The sequence below is a fragment of the Trachinotus anak genome, unplaced genomic scaffold, assembly GCF_046630095.1.
Source record: "Trachinotus anak isolate AG129_WGS33_773 ecotype Australia unplaced genomic scaffold, CSIRO_AGI_Tana_v1 ptg000032l, whole genome shotgun sequence".
In the NCBI taxonomy this organism is placed as follows: Eukaryota; Metazoa; Chordata; class Actinopteri; order Carangiformes; family Carangidae; genus Trachinotus; species Trachinotus anak.
The window spans coordinates 17,496,745-17,521,064 of record NW_027273883.1 but is presented as its reverse complement, the minus strand read 5'-3'; the positions used below and the strand labels follow the sequence as shown (position 1 = coordinate 17,521,064).

The 24,320-nt window shown below is 39.5% G+C and overlaps 1 protein-coding gene across 6 annotated transcripts in view; it reads right to left on the bottom strand.

The window, feature by feature from the left end:
- LOC139612737 (protein MTSS 1-like) overlaps positions 1 to 22,767 on the bottom strand; it is a 52,939-nt gene extending 30,172 nt beyond the window's left edge. For 5 of the 6 annotated variants that reach the window (XM_071468655.1, XM_071468657.1, XM_071468659.1 and 2 more), the window contains exons 1-3: positions 22,263 to 22,471; positions 20,265 to 20,326; positions 14,579 to 14,652 (exon numbers count right to left, since the gene is read on the bottom strand). In XM_071468655.1, coding sequence (XP_071324756.1) covers positions 14,579 to 14,652; positions 20,265 to 20,326; positions 22,263 to 22,334 — 208 coding nt within the window. In that variant the 5' untranslated portion in view covers positions 22,335 to 22,471. Of the gene's footprint in view, positions 1 to 14,578; positions 14,653 to 20,264; positions 20,327 to 22,262 lie in introns of all 6 variants that reach the window. The other variant, XM_071468656.1, reaches the window with a different exon arrangement.
- Between the last annotated feature and the right edge of the window lie 1,553 nt (positions 22,768 to 24,320).

The following is a 24,320-nucleotide window of genomic DNA, read 5'->3' as shown; positions in this document are numbered from 1 at the left end:
TTTGGCGGACTATTGCTATCCATAAATGTGGTATTCACAACTGAGAAGTAGTAGCTATGATAATTGTAATTTAAAAACAAACCATGAAACCATATCAACATAAAACCCAATGGTAAAACACTAACAGCGGACAAATGAGACTGTGTTTGGTGAAAACACCAGACAAGACTCACATAAGCATATGGTCAGAATGTCCAAAAAGTCTGATGTCACAGTTAATCATTTACAGTGATGACAACAAAGGTTCATAATTCAACTGCAATAACTGAAGGCAGCAACAACTGAATAAACTAAGGTCTGAGTCACAGGGTCTGAGTCATGTTCGTTTTGTATGCAAGACCAAGGTCACAGCTGTAGTTGCCTGCATTACTCACTTCAGATTGAAATTCTGTAATTCAATAAAGTGTGAACATGGCTTAGATATTCAAGTCAAGTTTTAGGTGCAAGTATCAACAACACAAGTCTAAACACTCCAGTAGAATTAAATAAATAAAACTTTTACAAAATTCCAGCAAAAGAAAGCTTTGTTACAACATGTACTGTATGTGTAAATGCTACAGAGAAAAACTGGTAATACAAGTAAAGAGGGTGGAGAAGTTATACTTAAAATACAGACAGACTGCATGGGAAGTCCTGAGAAGACTTTTAGTGCTCAACCGTGTCATTTAGGATTATACTTGAGATTTACTTGGAAGCAACACTTGAAGATATTTTAACAGAAGCTATAATGTACTTTAGGTATGGGTGTGAACAAGGAACACCACTGTAATAGTTGCACCAGTGTTGATGCTGACATGGTGCTGAATGTATGACATGTTTCACTGAAGAATAAAATGAAAAACCTGATGTGTATAAAAAATGACTGTTAAGAGTTGCAATACTATAATACCAAACACAACCTGGTATAAAAACCTGAAACTTAATGGGAGTGTACGTGTATCAACAATGTGCATCTATATGCAGTACATACTAAAGTTCCCCAATACTATTGCCAAAATTCAACCTGATCCAATAACCAATCACATGTTATCCTGTCTACCGTGGCAAAATCAAATAGACATAAGACATCTGTTACTTAGCCATGGCAACACCTTCTACAGTCATTAATGCTATTTAGAACACATTCACCATCCATTAGCTGTTGTTTGCAAACAGGAGGAAATGATGCAAGATAGAAAGAACAGACAAAAAACTACTGAGGCTCAGTCAAATATAGCTGTAACAGTGTTGATAAGTAATCTTATCAGTGATTCCATTTAAACAATCAATAGCACGGCTGGTTTATTAGGTCCTGGAAAAGACAACAGGAGGTTAAGATAAAAGGTTACATCCCTTGAAAAGGGACAAATATCAATATCCGCCTTGGTCAATAACAAACACTTAAGTTGCATTTTTGTGGGCCTTCTACTGTTACAAGGAAAAGGCCCAAAATTAGCCTAGACGTCAAGGTGATAAAGAAAAAAAACATTTGACGGTTAACAATGGGAAGATGGTCTTTACTTAATGTGTCTTTACAAAGTGTGGCACTGTAGTTGTTAAGGGGAAATCTAGTCTGAAACACAGTTAACACTAGCTAGCGTAATAAGTTTTTACCTAATAAAGTTAGACACAGTGCAACATTCTCTGGTGTAATTAACAGACACATGAAAGCAATGAAGATCAGCTTCTAGCCCAACTTACTTGAAATCAATAGGACATCACAAATACCTACACTCTACAGTGTTTGGCTTTTCAACTTCTGCGCTTAGACTCTGTCCCTGCAGGGAAAGGAAAGGTCACAGGCTCATTCAGAGACTGAGAGGCCTCTAGTGTGCGAGATATTGGGGATAATTTAAACCAGAGACACGCTAGAGAGGTTGAACTATTTGTCAGTACAACACTACCTTGTTTGCAATAATGACCACCAGATTACATCTACCGTGTGTGTCTGAGTCTTTGCATACATGTTTGTCTGCACATGTGTACTTGTGTATTTGTAAGAGTCCCAATTACTGGCAAGTTAGAAAGGCGACATTCTCCACCTCGATGTCACTCTACATCCATCCACCCGCCCACATGTACACACACTCTTCACACAAACACATCATTCATTCAGAGTGTTTTATGAAGTGTCTATGGGACGATAGGGAACAATCCAGTCCCTGAAAGCTCTGAGTCAACCCACTGATTGAGTAACTCAAATGGACTGAACATAACCATTATTTATCAATCTACCAACCAATACAATGGCTGTATTATCTCACACACTCAATGATAAACTCATATCCTTTGCATCTATTTAAAGAACATTATTGATGCTTGTTTTCAGCTTTTACAGAACATTCACTGCAGACATTATTTTCTGAAATTTAAAACTTCAAATGATTACATGGGGAGTTATTAGACACATTTAACACACATTAAGGTTATTTTTAATATTTACATGTATGCCTTGTTCTAAAAGAATAACATTTTTTCAGTGACAGGGAAGGACTGAATGGGCTGACACTGTATCCAAGTTCACCTTTAAAGTTCATGCTGCAGCAGATGGCTCACAAGCCAAGTTACACAGCAACAAGCTGATGATGGCATCCCACTGTGCATGTGTGCTGCCGTCTTTGTGTATTTATGCAAATGAACTCTATTCTCAAGTATGACACATCAAAGACCGGAAAACCTGAGCACACAAACACACCTTTTCTTTCTGTTATTTCCCATCACAACCTAGCTCCTGCCCCTGTGTTACTCTGTCTCTGCCCCCCTGTACCTTCCCATCTTTCTCACTGTCCTTGAGGAGTTTCAACTGAGCAAAAAGTTCCTGATGATAAACACAAAATGGTTCGGTGTCACTGTCACGGACCGGCTGTGTATACACCTGGCCTAAACAGCTTGGACACAGACAGGAGGTGAGGGTATATGTGCAGAGAGGAGGAGAGGACATGGAGACAATGTCCTGAAGGAGACAAAAAAATGAAGTGGGAATAAATATGCAGATAGGAGGACTGGAGGGAGGAATAGAGAGTTAAACAGGCAACCTTAAATGACTTGAATGTAATCAAATATTTATGGAAGAGAAAAGGGGAACAAATCAATAAACATACTTGTTTTTCTTGGTATGTGTTAGTTTGGCTTATCTCTGGAGATATTCAATATAAACATTTTGTTCAATTTCTGTTTTCTGGCTACAATACTATTTGATTACTCTGTGGGGACTTGTCAAAATAAAAATCAGTGACTTCAGGCACAGACCATCTATATGAAATCCAGCATGCAACTATAAGCAGTACAGAACAAAGCTATGTTGGGTCTCAACCTGGTTGCTGGGACTATTAAAGAGAGAGAGAACTAAAATAATTCAATGCATTGTTATCCAACAGAAAGGAGTATCAGTTCAGCAACTTGTTTAATAAATGTTTATCAAACCGCCTCAGAAAGACACAAGTTAGAGGTTCACTTGCAAGAGAAGTGTGTGTTTTGAATTTAGCTTTGCATGCATGTCAGATGTTCCAAATCCAAATCTCACTGGTCTAACCGGGTTTATGTTTAAACAAAAACAGAGAGCAAACAGCGCTAACATGCACAAACACTTGTGCAGACACACACTGCATGCATAGTCAAGTGCACAGAGGATTCACTGCCTCAAACACACTTAAAGGTGTTTAAGCTACACTCCTCTGTGTCTCAAAAACATACCCATTCTCTCTCTTTCACGTGCTCCACATATATACAGAAACACCTACACTCACATGTTTGTGTCTCCTAACTCCATGACAAGGGCATTTTGGAGCCAAACTCTGACTTTGTAATGTCAACAAGCAGATGTTCGTATTAAAGCAGATGGTTGGAGATAAATCTTTCAAAAAAAGTTCCTTGTATTTTCCATGTTAATGTGTTTTATAGTGCAAGCTAAATGGCAAGGCAAGTGAGTCTACCATGAGATGTGACAAAAGGGTTTGAGCCATAAATTCTCAAGCAGCAGAAAGAAAGACCGGCACTAAATCAGCCTGAGCCTATTGTGTGTGAGTCTGAGAGAGGCAGAGATCATTTTGAGCATACTAGTCTATATGATTGAATCTCTACTTGTGCTGTCTGTGCACATGTGTGCATGTGAACACAGGGGTGTGGAAACTTCAATTTATCTGTGAGTGTATGCGTGAGTCTGTGTGTTTGACCCATTAACTGATTTAATTGCTGGTTCCAGTGATCTGTAAGATTCCCAGGATGGGGTCATGGTGAACAGAAGAGAACAGAGGGTGGATTGAGAGGCCCTAAGCTCGTCCAGGGGATGGGATCTAGGTCTGGGCAGGACAGAGGGCAGGAAATGTACACGGCCACGCTGGTCTTGGACTGAAAAGGACAGAGCCCTTTCAGAGAGGGCATTGAGACAGTGGGTTAGTTCAGGATCTGAGGCTGCTCTGTGACAGAGGCCAAGGCATGTACTGAGAGGGGCAAAGAGGAGAGGGCCTGGTTTTTTTTCGAAGAGTTGTATGGGGGTCTGTCAATGGCAGAGCACACAGAGCATGCTTAGAGAAATGAGCAAAGTACAGACAGAATTAGACTCAAGTTTGTTCCAAATGTTTCAAGTTCAGTGCATTCCAAGTTGGGTTTAGAAAGCCAGTGTGCATGATCATTTAACAGAAAGTGTCACTTTTGGTTGGAGCCTGTCAAATGAAAGTACATCTGCATTCAGCTGAAGCTTAGTGGATTATCAAGTGTTAGTGTGAGCAGCTCAATAAGAACAGGGAACGATAAAACCTGTCTACTTGTTTCAAACTTTGTAACTTGATCACTTATTTACTTTAATTAAAATAAGCTCGACGTCTGCTAGTTCACAGTAATTATATGGCCCAGCGTCACTAAGCAGAGAAAGGATAAGAGAGGGAACAGAGGCCTCATTTAGAAACAACCAGGGTGTGTATACGCACACACTCACACACTCACACAAGAATAACTATGTGTAGCATGTGCTGGCTGTATGTACGCACATGCACCCACAAGCTTAAACCACTGCACACACATGACAACCAACATTTCATCTCTCTCTCTCTCTCGAACACTCTGGGTGACATACACGGTTATTAATGCGCAGTGTTTTGACTCCTGGGACTCATTCAGACGCAAAGACTACAGAGATCTACAGTATCTAGTTCATGTATACACTAATCCCTCCATCTTCCATTTAGAGTTTGTGGACACCACTGTCTCATATCCACACTTCATGAACTGTCAGCTTCATGTGTATGTTAGTTAACCTCATTTTGCTGTTGCTGTAACTTAGCTTTTAATTATTCTTAAAGTATCAACTACTGAGACTGAAAAGTTCAACAGAGTAATAATATGTGACTATGTTACCTATGCCTGTAATAGAGACAGGCATAGATAATAGATAACAGTTGTGACAGCGTCTGCCCTGCATTAACAGAGGCACCAAGTGCATTACCAGATGAGTGGAAAGAGTAAAAGGTAAATCTCTACAGACATCTGGACTTTACAGCTCCACTCACTAAGACTATCTGCTTAACACAGCAACATGAACATCATGAACACCATGAACTACAATTATTGCCAGATGCATGTCAATTGCTGTTTTGGAGTTAGTCAATTGACTTTTTTCTGTTCCACAGACATTTTATTTTGAAAGGTGTAAGCAACAAACCACAGACAGTTCCAATGGAAGAACACACACACCTCTAGATTGAAAGTTATTTTCAGGTGTTGAACTCATTGTAGGCACACAAAGGCCTCACTGGAACTAAGCTATTCCTTAAGGAGGGACAACACTGATATTAATGGGAGAGGTTATACAATGAGCTGAAGCTAGGCAGCATATGGAGGTCAGAAAGATGTAGCACAGGTACTTTGTCAAAACTAGAAGCAAGCTGACAAATATGCAGAAATGAGGAACTTGGCAAGGGCATTTCAACCAGTATATCAGTATGGTACAATCAGCACTGGAGTTTTTTTCATTAAAACATCCCTAACTTTAGTGTTGATTACAATATTCCCAGTATAATGAAAGCATGTAGCTTACTTCTTATTGTACATTTTGATCTAGGATTTACATCTTGAAGCCAGTACTGCACTGCATAACCCCCATCCTCTGCCTCTCCATGTTTACTAAAAAGATTGAAGTTTTATAAAGGATGCAGCTTACTCAGATATACTGTGCTGCCTTCAGTAAACATACTAGTGTTTGTTTGGTTGGTGTGATGTTTTTCTCCACTGGTCCTGGTGGAAAAAACAGCAATTATTGGAATAATGACATTAGGAATGCAATGTTCTTCCAGACAGACAGGATTTGTGTAAGAATTGGTTTAGCTTTTTTCTTAAATAATGGTTTAAATACATGAGATCTGCATCAGGATGATAAAAACCAATGGCTTGTAAATCTCGAGAAACAGAGGTTACCAAGTTAGAGAATATATTTTTTTTTAAAAACCTATGATGATTATACAGTGGGCATTGCTGTAGGTAGGTTAAGAGTCTTTTAGCCTTCTCTGATTCTGAATGTGCTAATAGCTTATTTTGGAAGAATGGCTGATTTTTCAACTTTGTTATTTAATTGTAAAAGCCCAACCAAATGATGAAGTTTGTTTTCATGGCACTTCTTAAACTGCTAATTGCATATAAAATGAAAACAATATGTACCAGCATACACACAATTACAGTGATTTGTGTTAATGATTAATTATGCTTGCTCAAAACAATCTGAATAACTGGGTAAGTGAAGTGACTGGAGGATTCAAGTGATTATCAGCTCTAAAAACACATTTGTAGAACTACATAATCTTTCTAGGTCCACATAGACCCAACAGGCTTCTACATGCTAGCTTTGTGGATAGGTGTCTACTTCATCTCTGCAGGGCCAAACATGTCCAAACACACTCAAGTCTAGAGCTGCTGACAGAGCCACTGGGTTTAATATACACATACACACTGATGTGTACTGTATATGTACACGCACACAAATACTCTACATGCACAGGCAGTGTCCTGACAGCTGTCAACCCAAATGTGACACAGTCTTAGTTATTTTTATAACTGTGAACAAACTATTATGCTTTGGGTGGTGTGAGAATCTGTATTGTGTGTGTTTGTGAATCTGTTTTTGAACATGCAATAAGCAAGAAAGTGACAGACAAACAATTTACCAGTCCTCATAATGTTTCATACACTATCTTATATCTTCAAAAGGCCACTCATGTTAATTGTGTAATATCTGAAATGAAGTGTGCACATTTCAAATTGCAAACTCTATGTGTGACACAACTCTTAGTTGTTTTTCCCCCCCAATGACAGTGGTTTTCAAGATCAGACGTTGAGATTCGGAAGACTCCTACAAACCTGCCCTCTAATTATGACTCAAACTAGTAAAACTTGCTCCACATGTACCTAATGAGATGTTTAGATGCTAAAAACTTCCTACAGTACATCCCTGTCTGCATATCAGTAATATACTGTAGTCTTTATCATACTGGCCTTTGAATTTTTTTTTTTTTTTTTTTTTAATAATTCATGTCTGTTTTTAGTCCCTACAATATGCAGTTCCTGGAAAGGGTCAAAATTACATTACTGTGTTATTTTTAACTTTGGCTTTCCTTGTCTGGTCTGTTATATGGAATGATCTCATCGCAGCTTGGTTACCATCAGCTGTTTCACCGAAGCTGACACGGATGAAATCTTACAACCCAACCTCTCTGTCACACTCACACTCGGTGAATGGAATACCACTGAGAGGTAGCCCTGGTACACATGAAAACAGAAACACACACCCAAAACAAGCTAAAAAATGCAGACAGAGGCAGACAGAAACAGGCACATAAACAAGCCCATTGTACAATGAAGGAAACTATGACGAAACTATAATTTGATACAAAACGGAGGGAAACGGGGGATCTACATGGAAAATGAACTGAGACTTGATGAAACAAGAGAAATGATTATTCTCCAGAGTAGCTCTTCTTTGTTCTCCTGCCCCTGTTCTCTCTTTATCTCTCCCTCTCTCTCTTCAAGGATTCAATAGGGCTTTGTCTCATTTTTTACCAACGACCAGCGCTGTTTCTAGTTTTCAGAGTAATATAGTTCACGTCAACTGGTCGACAGCTGAAATGTATCTAAAATGATCACAAAATACAGAGTCGAACTTCGAAAGCTATTGGTCTAGCTTTATGTAATCATTGACAAAATATTAAGTGTGCTTGTTTTGCCTATAAAGTTCATTCTTTAACTTTCCTTTTATGTCCTCTTGATGACATTTGACATTTGCTTCATTAACCATCTTCAAAAGTGCTCCTGCTTTCTTTGCAAGTGTCTGTACCTAAAGTTGCACCCTGTACTTGGATTTACTGAGCCCATCTTCGAAACTGCTTAGTTACCTAGAGGGCATGAGAAAAATAATTTGATCTAAGATGCATCACGACAAAATGATCACTGACATAAAAACCTACTCTGCTAGAGGGCTCTCCATGGGTGGCTACTTTTATATACTGCAGTACAGTCACATTTTGGAGGAGGTGATAATGAGTTAAGGAGATAGTTGACAGAATGTAATGTGAATCTATGTGAACCATTCTGCTCATTTAACATGTTTAATTTAACCAAGATTAATTAACTAATTCAAACAAAGGCACCCTGGTAAAATGTGTTTTTAACCTCTCCACTGACAAGAGCTTCACCCTGTGCATCAAGGAGAAAGTTACTGTGATGGATATACTCTGATTCTCATTCTGAAAATGAAATATCACAGTAAGTTACTAAATTGTATCCATTTTAGATAAATCAAACCAAGCCTATTAAGAGTGGTCATGTGCACCTGGAGCAACAACAGTTTTGTGGTCAAATCATAACACTTTCAATTTAAATCTAATTGAATTGTGAGACAAGTAAAGATCCTCAATCCATTGCCTGGAGTATCACATTATTGCCTTCAACAACTCCACAGATACCTCTTGGTATCAGCTTGTTTTTCAGTCTCCTGGGCATTGTTCCATGTGGCTATGGATGTCCGAGCACTTTTATCAAGTCAGACCCAAATCATGTTTAATCATTAACGCTTAATCACATGAGTTTAAACATGTACAACCATTATACCTATCAGAGCAAACACCATCACACTGCTCCAAGGCAGAGGCAGTTCTGTAGGGACATGGTATATGTACCCTGGGGTGTGTTTGTTTCAGTAGTTCATGGATACAAGCATATGACAGCATTGAAGGTTTTCACCTTTGTGGGCAAGTTTAAGAGAAAATAAACAAGGGAGACAGATACAGAGACACAGAGTAAAGTGGGTAAAAGAAAAGGTGATACATAGAAAGAGAAGGAAGGAAGGAAAAAGAAAACAAGACTAGGTCAAACCTTAGTATATGGTTGGAGCAGCTATAATCAAATCCTGATTTTATAACCACAATGTCATCTGTTGTCTGGGCCACTCTCGGTGTGTCTTGTGTTTAGTTATTCCTCTGTCTCCTTTAGTAATAATGATACATGTAATGAAAGCAGCTCATTTGCTGTAATGGCGGTGAGGCTCAGTGTATTGGAAGTGTTCCTCCAATTCCCTGCAGTTCCTGAGCACCTGAGAAAGCAGGGCAGTTCGGTAGACTGCCCCTAACAAGAAGTGTAACCCTAAGTCCCTGGTCGGCATCCATACACGGTCCAGTCATGTACCAGATTTATACCCAGTTTGTTTGGGAAAAAAAGTCTCTAAATGTAGTGACAAAGCGCCAAGTTTGCAACATTGCAGACTGTAAACACCCCCCTGATAGAGGCTGTTGGAGGCAAAAACTCCAACTCAGTGACCAGGCACTCGGCTGATCAGTGGTGGAAATGTCATCAGTCAGTCAGTCAGGGACATTCCTGATTATAGGGCTGGCCCCGCTGTTGCTGTCCAGCCAAAAAGTGGCAAAGGAGACAGAATGAGAGAAAAGGAGCAAAAAAGAGTCAGAGACAGACAGATTTAAATTCAGTTCCTCTGTTAATGAGTCACTGGATTAGTGTAAATATGGCAAACAAATATGATTTAAACACACTTGAGGATGTGACCTAATCTTCTGTCACAAGAATAGCTGCAGGTAAGACAACTTTGAACATGTCATTAAGTCTTGAAACAACAAGCTCCTGTCATGAATAAACAAAATAATTTTAGGAGAAATCTGTTGTTGATGTGACACAGTGACACACAACACAACACTATGTATAAGAAATAAAAAGTCTCTTTCTTACAAGGTCTTCTTAGTCTCTTAAGAATGTCTTGCACTGAGTTTAAGGTGAGTTTGATTTGCCCCAAGCGAGTGCTAATGTCAGCACAAACATTTTTCAGTGGCTTGGAGTCAATGTATATACTTAAACTTTCTGAAATTATCAACCAGTGTCAAAACTGTGCTCATGGGACTTCTGGAGAACCTCACTGCTGACAGATAAAGCCAGCCAACCAGTGTTTTAGACCATGATAAAAAAAATCTCTAATCTCTTTTGAAAACAGATGGAGTAGCCAAAGCTAAACTGTTCACGCTCAGCACCTACTGCTAAAATAAACAGTGCAGCAAGGACAGATGCAGAAGACAGAAAACAAACAACTGGATGAAAAAGAATGTGCACAGGGATAGACTGTGAAGATCAGGAAAATGGGATCTTGAATAAAATAGAAAAGTAGCTTGTACGTCATACATATACATGTATGTGTGTTTGTTCTACTAAGGAAACCAGATCTAGATGTATTCAGTGTCAGCTTCAATAGAGTCACAATAATAGAGCACAACTCAGGAAAAGAAAGGCTTAGTCTGGAAACTTAAGTCTGTCTTTCTTTCTTTTATTCAGACTTTCTCCACTTAGCATTCCAGTTATTTTATTTCACTGAACTGTAGACTAATAAGTTGGAATTCAACATAAAGAGAAGCACATGCACGTCTCTCAGAGTGAGTTTGTCCTGGTAATACACATTAATTATTGCTTCTTAATCCTCATTTCTTTTCTAGCCTTAGCTATCTGCCTTCAACCTAGTGCATAACATGAAAAGACTAGACCAGTGTCCGAGGTTTGCAGGATTTTTCTTCTTTGAAGACATCTGCTTCTCATAAATCAATTAAAATAAATAACTTAAACAAATGCACAAACACAAACTGCATGTAACAGCTGATCATTAGATGAAGCTACAGTCTTTCACTGGAGCACTTCCAAAACTTAATTGAAGGTTTTTACAACACAAGGATTAGCTCATGCAAAGAGTATTTACTGGTATTTACACTAGAAGGTTGTTTCATAACCCCAGTGTGTTCTGCATGACACAATTATTGTGAGACAGGTCTTTCACTATAAATCAACCAACATATTTTAATCAAAAAACACTTGCATTAATGTTAAAATTGTGGCACTCTGCATAGTTTCATATACACTTTAGTATGACTAGTATCAAGGATGTAACAAGGACAAAACAATGTTTGACTATAACTTATCCACTGAGCAGGCCTGAGAGACCTACTCCAAGTCTGTCAACATTGATAATGACCCTGTGTGAGTTACATTCTAATTTGATAACAGTGGGACTTGTGGGAATTGTGAATAGGCCATAAGATAGATACCTTTGAAAAAGGTCAACTTCTGTGCATGAGGTGTTTTCCTGTTAATTTAGTGTTTCTTAATACCCTGAACTTCATGAAATCATTGAGTCATTTCAGAGAGAGAGGATTTTGTTCAATTAGCTGGAAAATTTGTGTCTTACACTGGGGTTCCCTGAGCCATAATTGCTAAAAAATGTTTAATCAGTAGTTAAACATGTTCAGATTTTACTTACATTGGGAAGTAAGGGAACTGAAAATTGACATGGGTGTTCTTTATATTATATATAAATAAACCTTATAAAATGTTTGACATGATAATTTCACACATAAATATATTAACAAAGATGCATATGTGAACATAAAATTGCAGTCCAAAGTTCAAGTTTTGAAAAGACTCCTTTCTCATCATGCTGCTTCACTGATAGCACTGATAAAAGTAACTTTCATCTAAACACCGATAAACACAACAGCTGTCAGATATCAAAGCCTTCGGAGTATATAGATAAACTCTTGAATCTTTATGAGCTACCATCTCTGCCAATATCTGCAAGGCTACAACGGTATAGCTGTTTACTAGGGCAGCTGAAAGTTTTGTTCTCGTGATTAAGAGACTACATGACCTTTAATATGTGCACTGACAAATCTCTGGCACCTTTATTATTGTGAGAAGAACATTAACAGTTGCTATATCTCTCTGGTATGGTGGTAGGAAGAAGAGGGGCTGTTTACTTTTTACTTTAGCCCTTCAACTGATTACCATAATGATGGCTGTAGGAAGCAAGTTAGGACTTGGAGACTTACAGGAGGACAAGAAGATGTAAGGAGATAGACAGAATGAAGGAAAGAAGAAACCATCAACTGTGTGTATAATGTTGCCCCTGGCTAATTACGATGGGCAAACAGAAAATGGTGTGTGTCAGTCTACTTTTTCTGATCTACACAAAGCCATGGAGATGCTCTTTAACTTCAAAGCTGTTGTAGCAAGCACATACACAGACAGATGCACACACAGGCTGTGATATCTTTAGAGAATACGCTTTGCTCTTCTTCTTTGTAAGTGAACAATACAGTAAGGTGATATCTTCAGAAAGACGCTTACCCCAGGCACTCCTAGAGGTCTATTACATGCACATAACAACAGTTTTTTAGATACAGTAGATTCCAGCAGAGAAGTTTGGTTTGGTGACAAATGAGCCCTCAGTAAATTATACTCCAGAGATCAAGTTTTCTTTCCCAAACAGATTTTATGGGCTGTTGTGGGGACTATCCAATTTTTCATGCCTCTGAGCTACTAGAAACCAAGGCCACCACAAACACCATATTGCTAGTATCTTTAAAATAGGTTAACTTGTGGGGTGATGAGAAAAACTTTGTTTCAGACTCACTCTGCTGTCTTCTAGCAACCGTTCAATGTGTTTAAAGTGGATTCAGAGGCCTGTGAATTATAAAAAACTTCAAAACAAGCAAGCAAGCAGACAAATACAAAAAAACATGACCACCTTTACCTCCATATCATTGTTATTCTCTCCCCAACACATGGTGGTCATTACAACAGCTATCAGAGCTCTCTAGAGCATGCCCAATTCAAAAACTCTTTAATCACTATGGAAAAATCAAAACAACCCCTATCTACGGGAAGACAATCATTAGGTAGACAAAGTGGGCATGTGTGTGCCCGTGTGTATGTGATAGGACTTAGATCTAGTTTCCGTTAAAACAGTAGCCCAAATTGGTATTTTCCCCAGATATGTGAATTACTGGAAAGAACAATCAAGCTCAAGGGTGTTATCACCATGTAAACTAGTCACAAACAATATTTTAAATTCCATTCTTTAAAGAGAAAGAATTATATAGATAAGAGGACAAAGATATTCATATTGAAAGCTCTTTGCCAGACTGAGATGTTAAAACATTCATACTCTCGTACAAAGTGTAATAAGCAAAATAAAGGCTTACAAAAAATGTGATAACCTTACAGTCTGCCTCATCAACCAGGGGTATAGGGTTCATTATAACCTTTTAGGAATGTGTACACCTATAAATCTGGTCCATTAATGAAAAATGCTCTGTAATTCAGGTAATCAAGGCTCATTATAATACCATGGTACAACTGTCATGTGGATAGGTTATCCACCTGTGATACAAACAGCAGTTTCTCAGGCAACAGTGCATTATTTCTCATTATCCATGTGTGCCTCTCCGTTGCAGAGCTCAGCTGTAAAGTGAAACCTGAGCAACACAGCACAAAAATGATAAAGGCGTTATGTGATACCGTTCACCCAAGACACAGTATGTAGAGAGAATGGGGAGAGAAAGTGATGTAAGAGCAGATGAAAGATGACGCAATGCTCTTCAGCTCACTGAAGCTGACTCCTCCACAGCAAACATTTATACTGTGTGTGTTACATGGAAAGAGGGAGAGGGGGAGAGAGAATGATGACTCTCTATATTCCCCCATCTCTCTTTAGCTCTGTTCCCCCCTCTCTCTTTCTCTCTGCAGTGAGTGAGGTGATGAATGTGTGTGTCTGTTCAGTTCCTATTAATAGTATGGAGCAGGGCTGGAGGTGTCAAAGCTAGGGAGGGATGAGATCTCTCACTCTCTCTCTCTCTCTGTCCCTCAAACACACATACAGAGTTGAAGCAGACTCTATTCCAGAGTCCAGATGTGGCAGAGTTGGGGTGTAGGTGGGGGTGGGGGGGCAGAAAGCAGAGTAAAGAGGGTAGAGGTTGAAGACAAAGCCAGCAGCAGAGCTTCAAACAGCATACTGACGGATTTACTACCTATACGATAAAGCAAACAACCCACAGAACTTCTCAGCACAGTGGGGTGAAAGACTGGACTTGCACAGTAGAGCTATACAGACAAACACACTGACACATAGGTGCCCAGACTCACACACTGTTAAACAGTGAGTTAACGGATTTAACCCAGTCAGCACAGTATGGCAACAGGACTGAATCCTGATTCCTTTATGTGATGAAGAATAGGCAGAGAACACCACTCAATACACTCTAGGTCTCAGCCACATCTGTGTGAATATTCCTACCTCGTGAGTTGGTAGCAAGGTCAGCCACTTTCTGAAAGGCATCCAGGAAGGCAGCCACAGCAACCACTGTCGCTCTGGGAGAAAAGAGGAAGACAAGGGTTAAGGCTTAGGTAAAACATAAATAAATTATAAATATAATCCTGAACAATATAAAATATCATATTATACAAGAAGAGAAATATGTACTAATATGTATGTAAAAATATGTAATAATATGCAAAAAGGCCAAAATACTAGTGTAATACTTGTGGCAGAAGCACAATTTCAAATCACTCAAGGGTTATATGCACACACATGGTACTAGCTGATCAGTTGGTTACAGGTGTTGGCTGGCAAAGACATAAACTAATAAGGTGACAAAAAAAATATTAGGCCTCCTTTTCTTCTGAAATAAGAAAAAAAAAACATCTTTTGCACATATATGAACATGTGTGCTACATTTTTTATAATTAAATGAATATCAACCCTGATTATTAGAAAATGAAAGTAAGTATGATTGTGTATGTATATATTGTAGGTGTATGTGTGTAAGTTAAAACTTAAACGTGCCCTGCTGTGTGAGGAATGTCTATGTGATTACTTAGAGACCACTGGAATCTGTCCGGCTCAGCAGAGCAGCTTAGTTTGCCACACGTACAGGTCAATGAAAGGATCAGTGTGGGATCTACCCTGTTCAGCTCTAAAATGGAACATGGGCTTGTGGCAAGTTTGCAACTCATACCTGCTTATCTGTCATCTTATATGATTTACCAAGTATTTTCAAACTGCAGCATAAAATACTGCCTATACATAACAGAGTAAAGAAAGGGCAAAATCCAGTCCCCTCATAAAAAAGAAATGGGAGCTTGGTGTGAGATTACTTTCTGTTTTACTCATTACAGACACCATTTTAGTGGTATCCCAACTGATTGCCTTGTCTCGCCTCCTGTCTGACCGGTTACTTTGCTAGCTGGCAACAGACTGCCCCGTTGGAGGGAGAGCTGACTGGTGAAGTGGTATACACAGACTGGTCTACTTCAGAAACAACACACCTCTCATAAGATCATAGGTATAGAGATGAAAGGCTCTTGGTATGTGTATGTGTATATATGTGTGTGTGTGTGTGTGTGTGTGTGTGTGTGTGTGTGTGTGTGTGTGTGTGTGTGTGTGTATGTGATATCTGATCTCCTCAGCAGACACAAAACTATCTATCAGTCATGAATGCTTCACAAAGAAACACAATTGTCTGGAAACTTTTCAAGGTATGTTCAGTCACAAAAGCTTGTTTGTTCTAACCCTGAGTACCTTAATTTCAAAACACTTGTTACCTTCCAACAGAAAACCCTCATAAGACTGTGAGTTTCCACAAACACTCCACACAGATATCTTTCACAACTCAGCAGAAAACAATTGCTCAATATAGGCTAGTGGTGACTCAGTAAAGATAACTGAATAAGTTTTACTCTTTGTATCCAAAAGCACAAGTAAGGCAATGGCAGAATTGCTCTTAATGTATGTGCTTTGGAGTGGGGTGATAGTCCTAAATGTAAACAGTCTGTTACTACTGCATGTATGTGAGGGAGCTGCCAACATTTGAGAAACAGCCTCAATGGATGTCAAGTGAGGCAACATTGGTTGGCGCTGAAGACTGGGGTTGTGGTATTAGAAAGGTGAGGTTACCTGACTGTTGAAGCCCTCTCCTCATCTTTGCTTGAGGCTACAAAACCCACTACGAGCATAAAACACCCAAATCTCCAACTGCACTGGCGGAGGTCAATGTCCTACAATTAATCCAGGGCTAAAATGGTGGAGTACTCTTTTAATGCATGTCTTATGGGGTAAGAGGAAACTAAATTAAAGTTTAAAGTATTTTGATTTTTTTTTTTTGTCTCAACTGTCTCAAGTTATCAGCTGTTTCATCAAATTACAGTTGTGAGCATGACAGAAAGGGAAAACAGAACACAACTGCTTAACAATAAACAACCTTGATCCAAGTTTAGTTTATTGTTTCTACATTCAAGTGACTGCCAAGTCTTAGCATTCAGTCAATGATGGAACAATCATTTCCTTTATGGCTCAAAAACGCAATGTAGTATTGGCTAATAAGTGCTGTGTTGTTTCAGATCTGACCAGAAGATCCAAGGGTGTGTCCAGCAAATGGAAAAAGAAACATACGCACAGGCACACACATTCCTTTCTATTTACAGCCCAGTGTGGGCACCGGAGGAACCTCCAACTGATATCTGCCTCCACTAATTTATAACATGTACACATCAGTCTGTGGATCATACTTAACCTGCACTTGCAGCAAAATCTTGTTCAGTCAGCATTTACTTATTAATCCAAAACAGGTTTGCGTGGGCAGTGGTTTTAACTGAAGCTTGCTTTCAGTATCAGTGCCACCAGTGCACTGAAGTACAGTGTGCAGTAGTTTACAACAAATTACTAGTAACGACTATCTGCTGTAATCTGTTCCGTGCTTTTACAACAGAAATGCCAAAATATTACACTATGGTTCATCCATTCCCTACACTTTCAACTACTATTAGTACAATGAGAGGAAAGGGGAGAATCACTCCACACTCCAGAGAGTTGTTTAAGCAGCAGCATAGCAAAAATAAACAAGTGAAATTTTATATGTTTTCTGGCTCAATCAACAGTGAAATTGGGTAACTTCTCAAGAAGCAAATTAATACTAAGTTGCAAAGACAGAATAATGAGGTTTTAATTTCAGCTTTGACAGTCAGCCAGAAAGCCTTAAGACTTCTGCGGCTGCACGGATAAGAAAAAGCAATGCAGCTACAAGCTTTCAGTTCTGCACAGTACTCCAACAATGACCTGACTGCTACCATTGGCCTTAAAATCTGCAAACTCCCCTGTCCTGGAGTCAAGACAAACGACTTTAACATATCTATTCCGCAAGGCCTTGACCAAGCCAATCTAAACTCCCCGTAGACCCTGGTGTAGTACAGCAGAGCGCTCTTTCTGACAATGATACATTCAGCGCTGCTGCCCCCATCTATTCTTAGTACAACAGAAACTGGAATGTGACTGTAGTTAATCTGAATCATAGAGAGGTCTCCTTCGTGAACCCAAATAAATTTTGTAAACATAAAGTTCATACGCTGAATTTGAAGTTTTAAGGTGGTCTTTTTCTTCCCATTGTGAACTTTAAACCAGGAGGAGGGAGTCTGTGTGTAAGCTTAGCTCTGATATAGCTGCATCAACCATGACCCAACAAATAGACCAAACACCAAACACAGTTAAAAGAGGACTGTGATTAGAAATCAGCCTATATTCCACCCTGCCCACTTTCCTCAAAGCACCATTCTGTGTGCTTGCATGTATGTGAGTATATATAAGTATGTGTGTGTATGTGTATGTGTATGTGTGTGTGTGTGTGTGTGTGTGTGTGTGTGTGTGTGTGTGTGTGTGTGTGTGTGTGTGTGTGTGTGTGTGTGTGTCTGTGTGATGGCTGCTTAAAAGCAGAATGGCCAGAAAAAAACCCACCATATTTGGGCCAAAAAATGACAGAACAGCCCCAACACTGTAATTGGTTGATTTCCTAGTTGCTTTGTGAGAGGAGAGCAGAGGGGCTAAATTACAGAGTAGTCTGCCTTAGGACGTCATTACACAAACAGACATATGCCGCTACCACTGCTGGCTAGTCACTTATCCAGACCAAGGAGGGAAGGTGGGTGTGTTTATGTTTTACTGTGTGTGTGTGTGTGTGTGTGCGTGCATGTGCGTGCCCCTCTATCTGGTCCAGTCCCCAAACAGATTACAGAGGTCCTTGGGCAGGGGGTTATCATGTACTCAAAAGGTCTAATTTGGCCACATTTGTAGTGGCTGGAGAGCAGCTTTAAAGCAGAGAGAAAAAGTCTTATTTGTAGGTCACCAAGAGCAAGCCTAGATAGCACACTCTTATTAGTGCTCCAGCAGCAAAGGCATCGTTACAGCCAGCCATATGCCACAACCACTGCAGCCTGGAGCAGGGCGTAGGCCAAGCTTTTCTATGAATGACACTCAACTTATTCTGTGAAGGAGGAACTGATCTTTTCTGGGACCATCACTGGACTAATCCTGACAGAACAAGAAAAGTTGTAAAATGAAGAGGTCAAAGTATGGGACAATGATTATGCACTATAGCATACTGATATATTGGAATTAAGTTTTCACACGCATCTTCATCATTAAGCAGCCACTAATCTACTATGAGGGGATTAAGATGTCTCACTGACATAGTGTGCGTTCAACTCACCTTCTCATCAGCAAAATAACTGCAGATTTGTTCTTTTATCATTGCCCCAGTGTCCAGACACAGACATCCTACTGCTAAACAGCCAGTCATTAGCAGCAAGGCCACAAATACTCCCCTGAGCTTTAGCATGGCAGGGTCACATATTTAACCCCTGAATGATGGAGACACTTGAATAACATATCACTATTAATCAGCCTTAATACTGAGAAAATGGAAGAATGGGACACTGAGTGGCCCCTGGAACGTATTGTTAAATCCCTGAGCTTTATACAACTGTCAGTCTTAGTCTGCCTGTGGACACGTGGACACTTATATGGCTAGAGAACTGCCATGCATTGTTAATCAAAGAATAATTTAGACCACGGGACATCTGTATTTACAGTAGTTGCTGGACAATGAGCTTTTATTTCAGCTGTCATAAGTTGTATGTCTCTTGACACGTGGCCACTTAAAGCCAACTGGGAGAGGTGGCTGGGACTGGCATCCACTGTCAGCATTAGACCTGGAATATTTTGGCAGGAGTTATGTAAATTTGCAGCATTGGAAAGACAAATTAGATCAGGCTTAAAAGAGTCTAAATGGGCGAGCAGAACACATATTGACCTCTGGACAGTATAGTTAAGACATTGGACTTTTATGTAAAATGTTGCTTGTTAGCCTCAGGATACGTGGCCATTTAAAACTTCTTGGGAAGAAACCTGACACTGACATCTAATGTAAAAGCCAGATAAAATACAAATCAGTTAATATAATGAAATAACATAGGCTACCAGAGATGTTATCCAACAGTCACAGTGACATTTCCCTACAAATACTACTGCATGCTATATAAAAATCACACACTGGGGCAGCATTATGCCAGCTTGTTTGGATCAGGGTAAACAAGCAAAGGTGGCATAACGAACGTCTTCTCAACAGCAACATAGTGGGATTTCTGTATAAAAAGGAGCTAGTTGGAGAGGAAGACGGTGTTATGAGATGACGTAATTATAAGAGCGCTAGTCAAACCTCGACAAAAATAATGTGGAAAACATGACGGAAATATGGCATTTCTGTTTCATATATTCATTTGTGGAAGACTGCAGTCTCCTCATCGGACTACACAGATCCGGTGTTTTTGTTGGCAGCAATTTCTTGTCAATCCAGTGGAGTGGAGGCTTTACAGGAAGTCACATACCTTATGTACATCATGATTCATTCATTGAGTTTGTGTTTGCCACCTTAACCAAGTCTAAATCCTTTTTTTGGAGGATATTTCTACTTTTTTTCAAATTTATGGTATTTCTACTCAATTATTTTATGCACAATATGAATTTGCATAAAACAGGTGGATGGAAATGCACTTAATGTCTACATCAGTTTCATTTACCCAAATCATATGTTACCTACACTAACTGAAACATAAACATATAAATGTGTTGTACGTGCATACAGACACGCTCTCACCTCAACTGCGACTGCAGTTTGCCAGCCTTGGTGATAAAGTCCTCCCAAATAGGGTAGCTGCTCTGTGGTTTAAAAAAAAAAAAAAAATAAATAAAATTTAAAAAAAAAGAGAGAGAGAAACAAACATGAATGACACAATCATCAGGACAGATTTCAATATTCCCACAGTTACGTAACAGTTCAACCAACATGAGGCCACACTGATGCCTCACCTTATCTGCAGGGCTAAACAGATCTACCCAAGCTTTCCCATACATATAACCCAGTTATGTCACCATCCAAAATATGTTTTCCCATATTGTTGCCAGTAGACCTGAGGGAATCTCAGAATTTATGAATTTTACGATTTACCAGTGTTGCATGTGACAGAAAAGCGCGAGGTTTTGTCTGAACATAGAGCAAGATGTACTGAAAAATTACCTTCAAATATTTCCAAACAGTTGGCTTTCATTTTGTTCCTACTTTGTTTAACGATTTTTTTTATTATTATCATTATGGGACAACAGACAGTGCCATCACATGTCCTGCATGTGTTAAGCTGCAAAATGGGTCACAGGCCTCTTTTGGAAAGATCCCCTCACAACAAGGGCACTAAGACTATGGTATAATGAGCCTGGTTCCCAGTGGGACTCTAAATTTACCCAATTCAGGTCCTGGGCTGAAAATAGTTGAAGAGCCTTTTATCAAAACTATTACAGAGAACAAGTGGCCTAATGCATTGACAAGAGGAGGCTAACACGGCACGGTAGTAACACGGCACATGATAAAGTGATGTATATAGCATGAGCACATGTTTGTCACTGATGTGCTACTACCGTCAGGGACCTGAGGAATGTCATGTTATGCTGTCAAACATTACACCCAACAACCATCTCTCTCTCCCATTCTTTGTGTCTCACAGTCTACTTTGCCCCATCACTATTTTTTTTTTATCTCTACCCTCTCTAGTCTAGCTGTCTCTCTCTGAGGTCATCACTATCAGCTGCTTCAGTGCAGATATCAAAGAAGCTCCAGCACCGTGGCAAATTAGCTTTCTCTGCATTCCCCTCTCTTGTTGACAGATCAGCTTTACATAGAAAGTCAGTGAGATGTCACTTGTTTTTTTTAAATATACAACTCTATCCTGTACCACTGCAAAAGAAAAGGCACACTTAAAATTTGAATGGCTTATGTAAAGACAAAGCAGACGCACTAGGCATTTGCATATTTTCACTGGTGTTGTCTGGCTTCATAGTCACCTGACACTTCAGAAACAGGGGGGGACTGCCTGGTCAAGTGAGACATGGGATGTGGAGAAGTGCTGAATGTCTGAGCAGTATTCATAACAAACTTTGTGACTCCAGTAGACCCTATGGCTGGCCATTTGACCTACACATGTCAAAGCCTTCAGATGCTGTGGACAATTTTCTACCCTGACAGCCACATTCCCTGCATTCCTTCAGTCAAGTACAACAGCTGGGAAATCTGCTAATTGTCCCATCAGCCAAGCTCTGTCAAAAATAACATCAAAATAAGATGCCCTAGTTTTGTGACTGATGATTGCCCTATTTAGCTTTAAACCAGTGTCTGCTGCCGCATCCACTTAAACTGGAACAAATGAACGCCCCCTCCCCTCCCAATACAAGGGAACAGAGACGAATTGAACATAGTGCAATCAAATATAATAATATATAAATGAAAATGAAAATTAATGCAGGTGAATATACAGTAAGTCCAGAACCACTATATTAATTATCATTAAAAATTGGAAAGAATATTCCACAGCTCCACTGTATTTCAATCTACTTCTAAATATACAATTAAAATGTTGGTGTCACGGAGTTAGCTGACTTTAACTCAGTGTCGGTTATTAACATGTATTTCTTGTTTAGTTATCTGTTGCAGGAAACCCAAATTCACAGCCAAAGACGGATATTTGGGAAGTTAAGTCCGTTTTTCGAAGTCGCCCAGCTGCTCTTGGATCACATAACTCGTGTTAAAAAAGGTGATTTCTCTTACTTTCATGTCTGCGATAACAGTTTGGAAGAGTCCTCCGAGCGCACTGCATTCCCTCTCGATAACAGCCTCCATTTTCAGGACCAACTCCAGCGGTCAGTCCCGACTCGGCGAGCCGCTCTCAGTCCGCCGCCTCCGCTCTCCAGGAAAACCAAAAACCCCGGTTCAAAAAAAAATTGAACAAAAACGAACTAACCTGTTGGAAATAGTTTCTGCTGTTCTGACAGCGATGGACAACAACTTTTAACTCAGCCTAACTTGTGTAGAAACGCAGCTCGGCTCTGCGCTGGTGAACCGTTTACTTCCAATCAAAAGACGCCGTCGGGACGAAAAGAGAAATTTAAACCCCCCTCTCCTCTGCACGCCGCCCCGGTCACATCCATGACCGGACCGCGAAGGTAATCTTTTGTAGTTTGCTAGCCTAAACTAGAAATAATCCGTAGTACTCAGGTGACAGCGTTATTCGGTGTCCTGACAGGTAATTACCGACGGTCAGAGACTCACTCACGCTGCCTCCTCAACACTGAGAGAAACGACCCGGGAAACAACGTCGAGTGTACGTGAATAAAGACTAGAGGCGTTTCCGGTTGATTGTTTTCCACCAAAAATAAAATGTCTGATTAACGAAGATTTTAACGTTTTTTAACAAAGATTTGATAGACAGATTTAATATAATGTTAGTTACACTCCTGTGCTCTAAATTTGCTTTTGGCTGAAGTTAGTAAAACAAGTGTTATCAAAGCAAAGTACTTCGAAAGGTGTATTCCCATATTTAAACTAAACACTTATGTGGTATAATATAAAAAAAATGACAGTGTTTACATCAGTTAAACGCATAAATCAAACATGACATTGGTCTGGCTCATAGCTCGGCGTAAAACAGATTTAAAACTACGGCACAGAATATGTTACCTCTTATTTTGAAGGAAGGTCCCTGATACTTCCGGTATAATGTTGTTCTAATGAATCACTGTGGATGGGAGCTGAAAAGGTGAGCGGTGGGAAATAAAGCCCGCCAACGAGTTGCTCTGCACTTTTCTTTTGGTGGCATGTTACTGTACTGACTGAAGACTGAACACAACGGCTGAATATATAGGTCTAAAAAAAAAAATCTTCTCAAACTCAAACATATCCTTCTCAAACATATCCGTTTGAGTTTCGCCCGGTTCCGTAAATGTTGAGGGTGCATGGTACAGGCACCATATTTTAAAGCAGCGCCCACATTTTGTTGATGCTGACCTTTTGCTGTTTATGTATAAACATGGGATAAATGCGGCAAACTCATGCAACAAAGTTGAGCAGTTGTGGATCACTGGGTACATCTAGTGGCTGAAATGAAAAATAACAACATAAAATCACTGCAGGGAATAAAATGGAATAGGTTGCTATAAGTACAATAGAGCCTAAGGGCATTTATAAATTGAAATGTTTATAAATTATTATAGGCACTGACCTTTCACTGGCCTTCCAAACTTTTCAACAAATTGTTTTCTATTGTGCTCTAAACTAAAATACAGTGCACAATAGAACATTATGTTCTGATTCTCTGTGTTAAGTAACATATGTATAGGCTATGAGCACAGAAAGAACAGGAAAAAAAGTCTGGTCTTCACCCCTTTTTGATTTTCATGTGTTGCTGTGTAAATAGCTCCATACAAATAGGCCAAATAGGCAAGACACACTGTGTTTATAGTCAAGTCTGACAAAAGTTTATTTTCTGTTATTACAAATATTCGTGGAATTGTCAAGCTTTCTCAAAACAGTGTAGAATCATTATGATGCATTGCTGTTGATGATGATTGCATAAATAGCCTACTACAAAATGAAGTTGTAATGCTGCATAAATTAGGCACTTGGCATAATCTGGCAACAAGCCGTGCCCTCTCACCTGCACGCTAAATCACCTCTTGGTGATAATTTCATATTATGACTTAATTTCATTGATTGACTCCCACAGAAAGAGAAGTGCAGCGTTTCGGGTTTTTACATGAAAACCAAGTTCACGGGGCCTTTGGGGCCTGCAGTTGTAACCACACAAACCAGTGCGTGAGTGTGTTGACA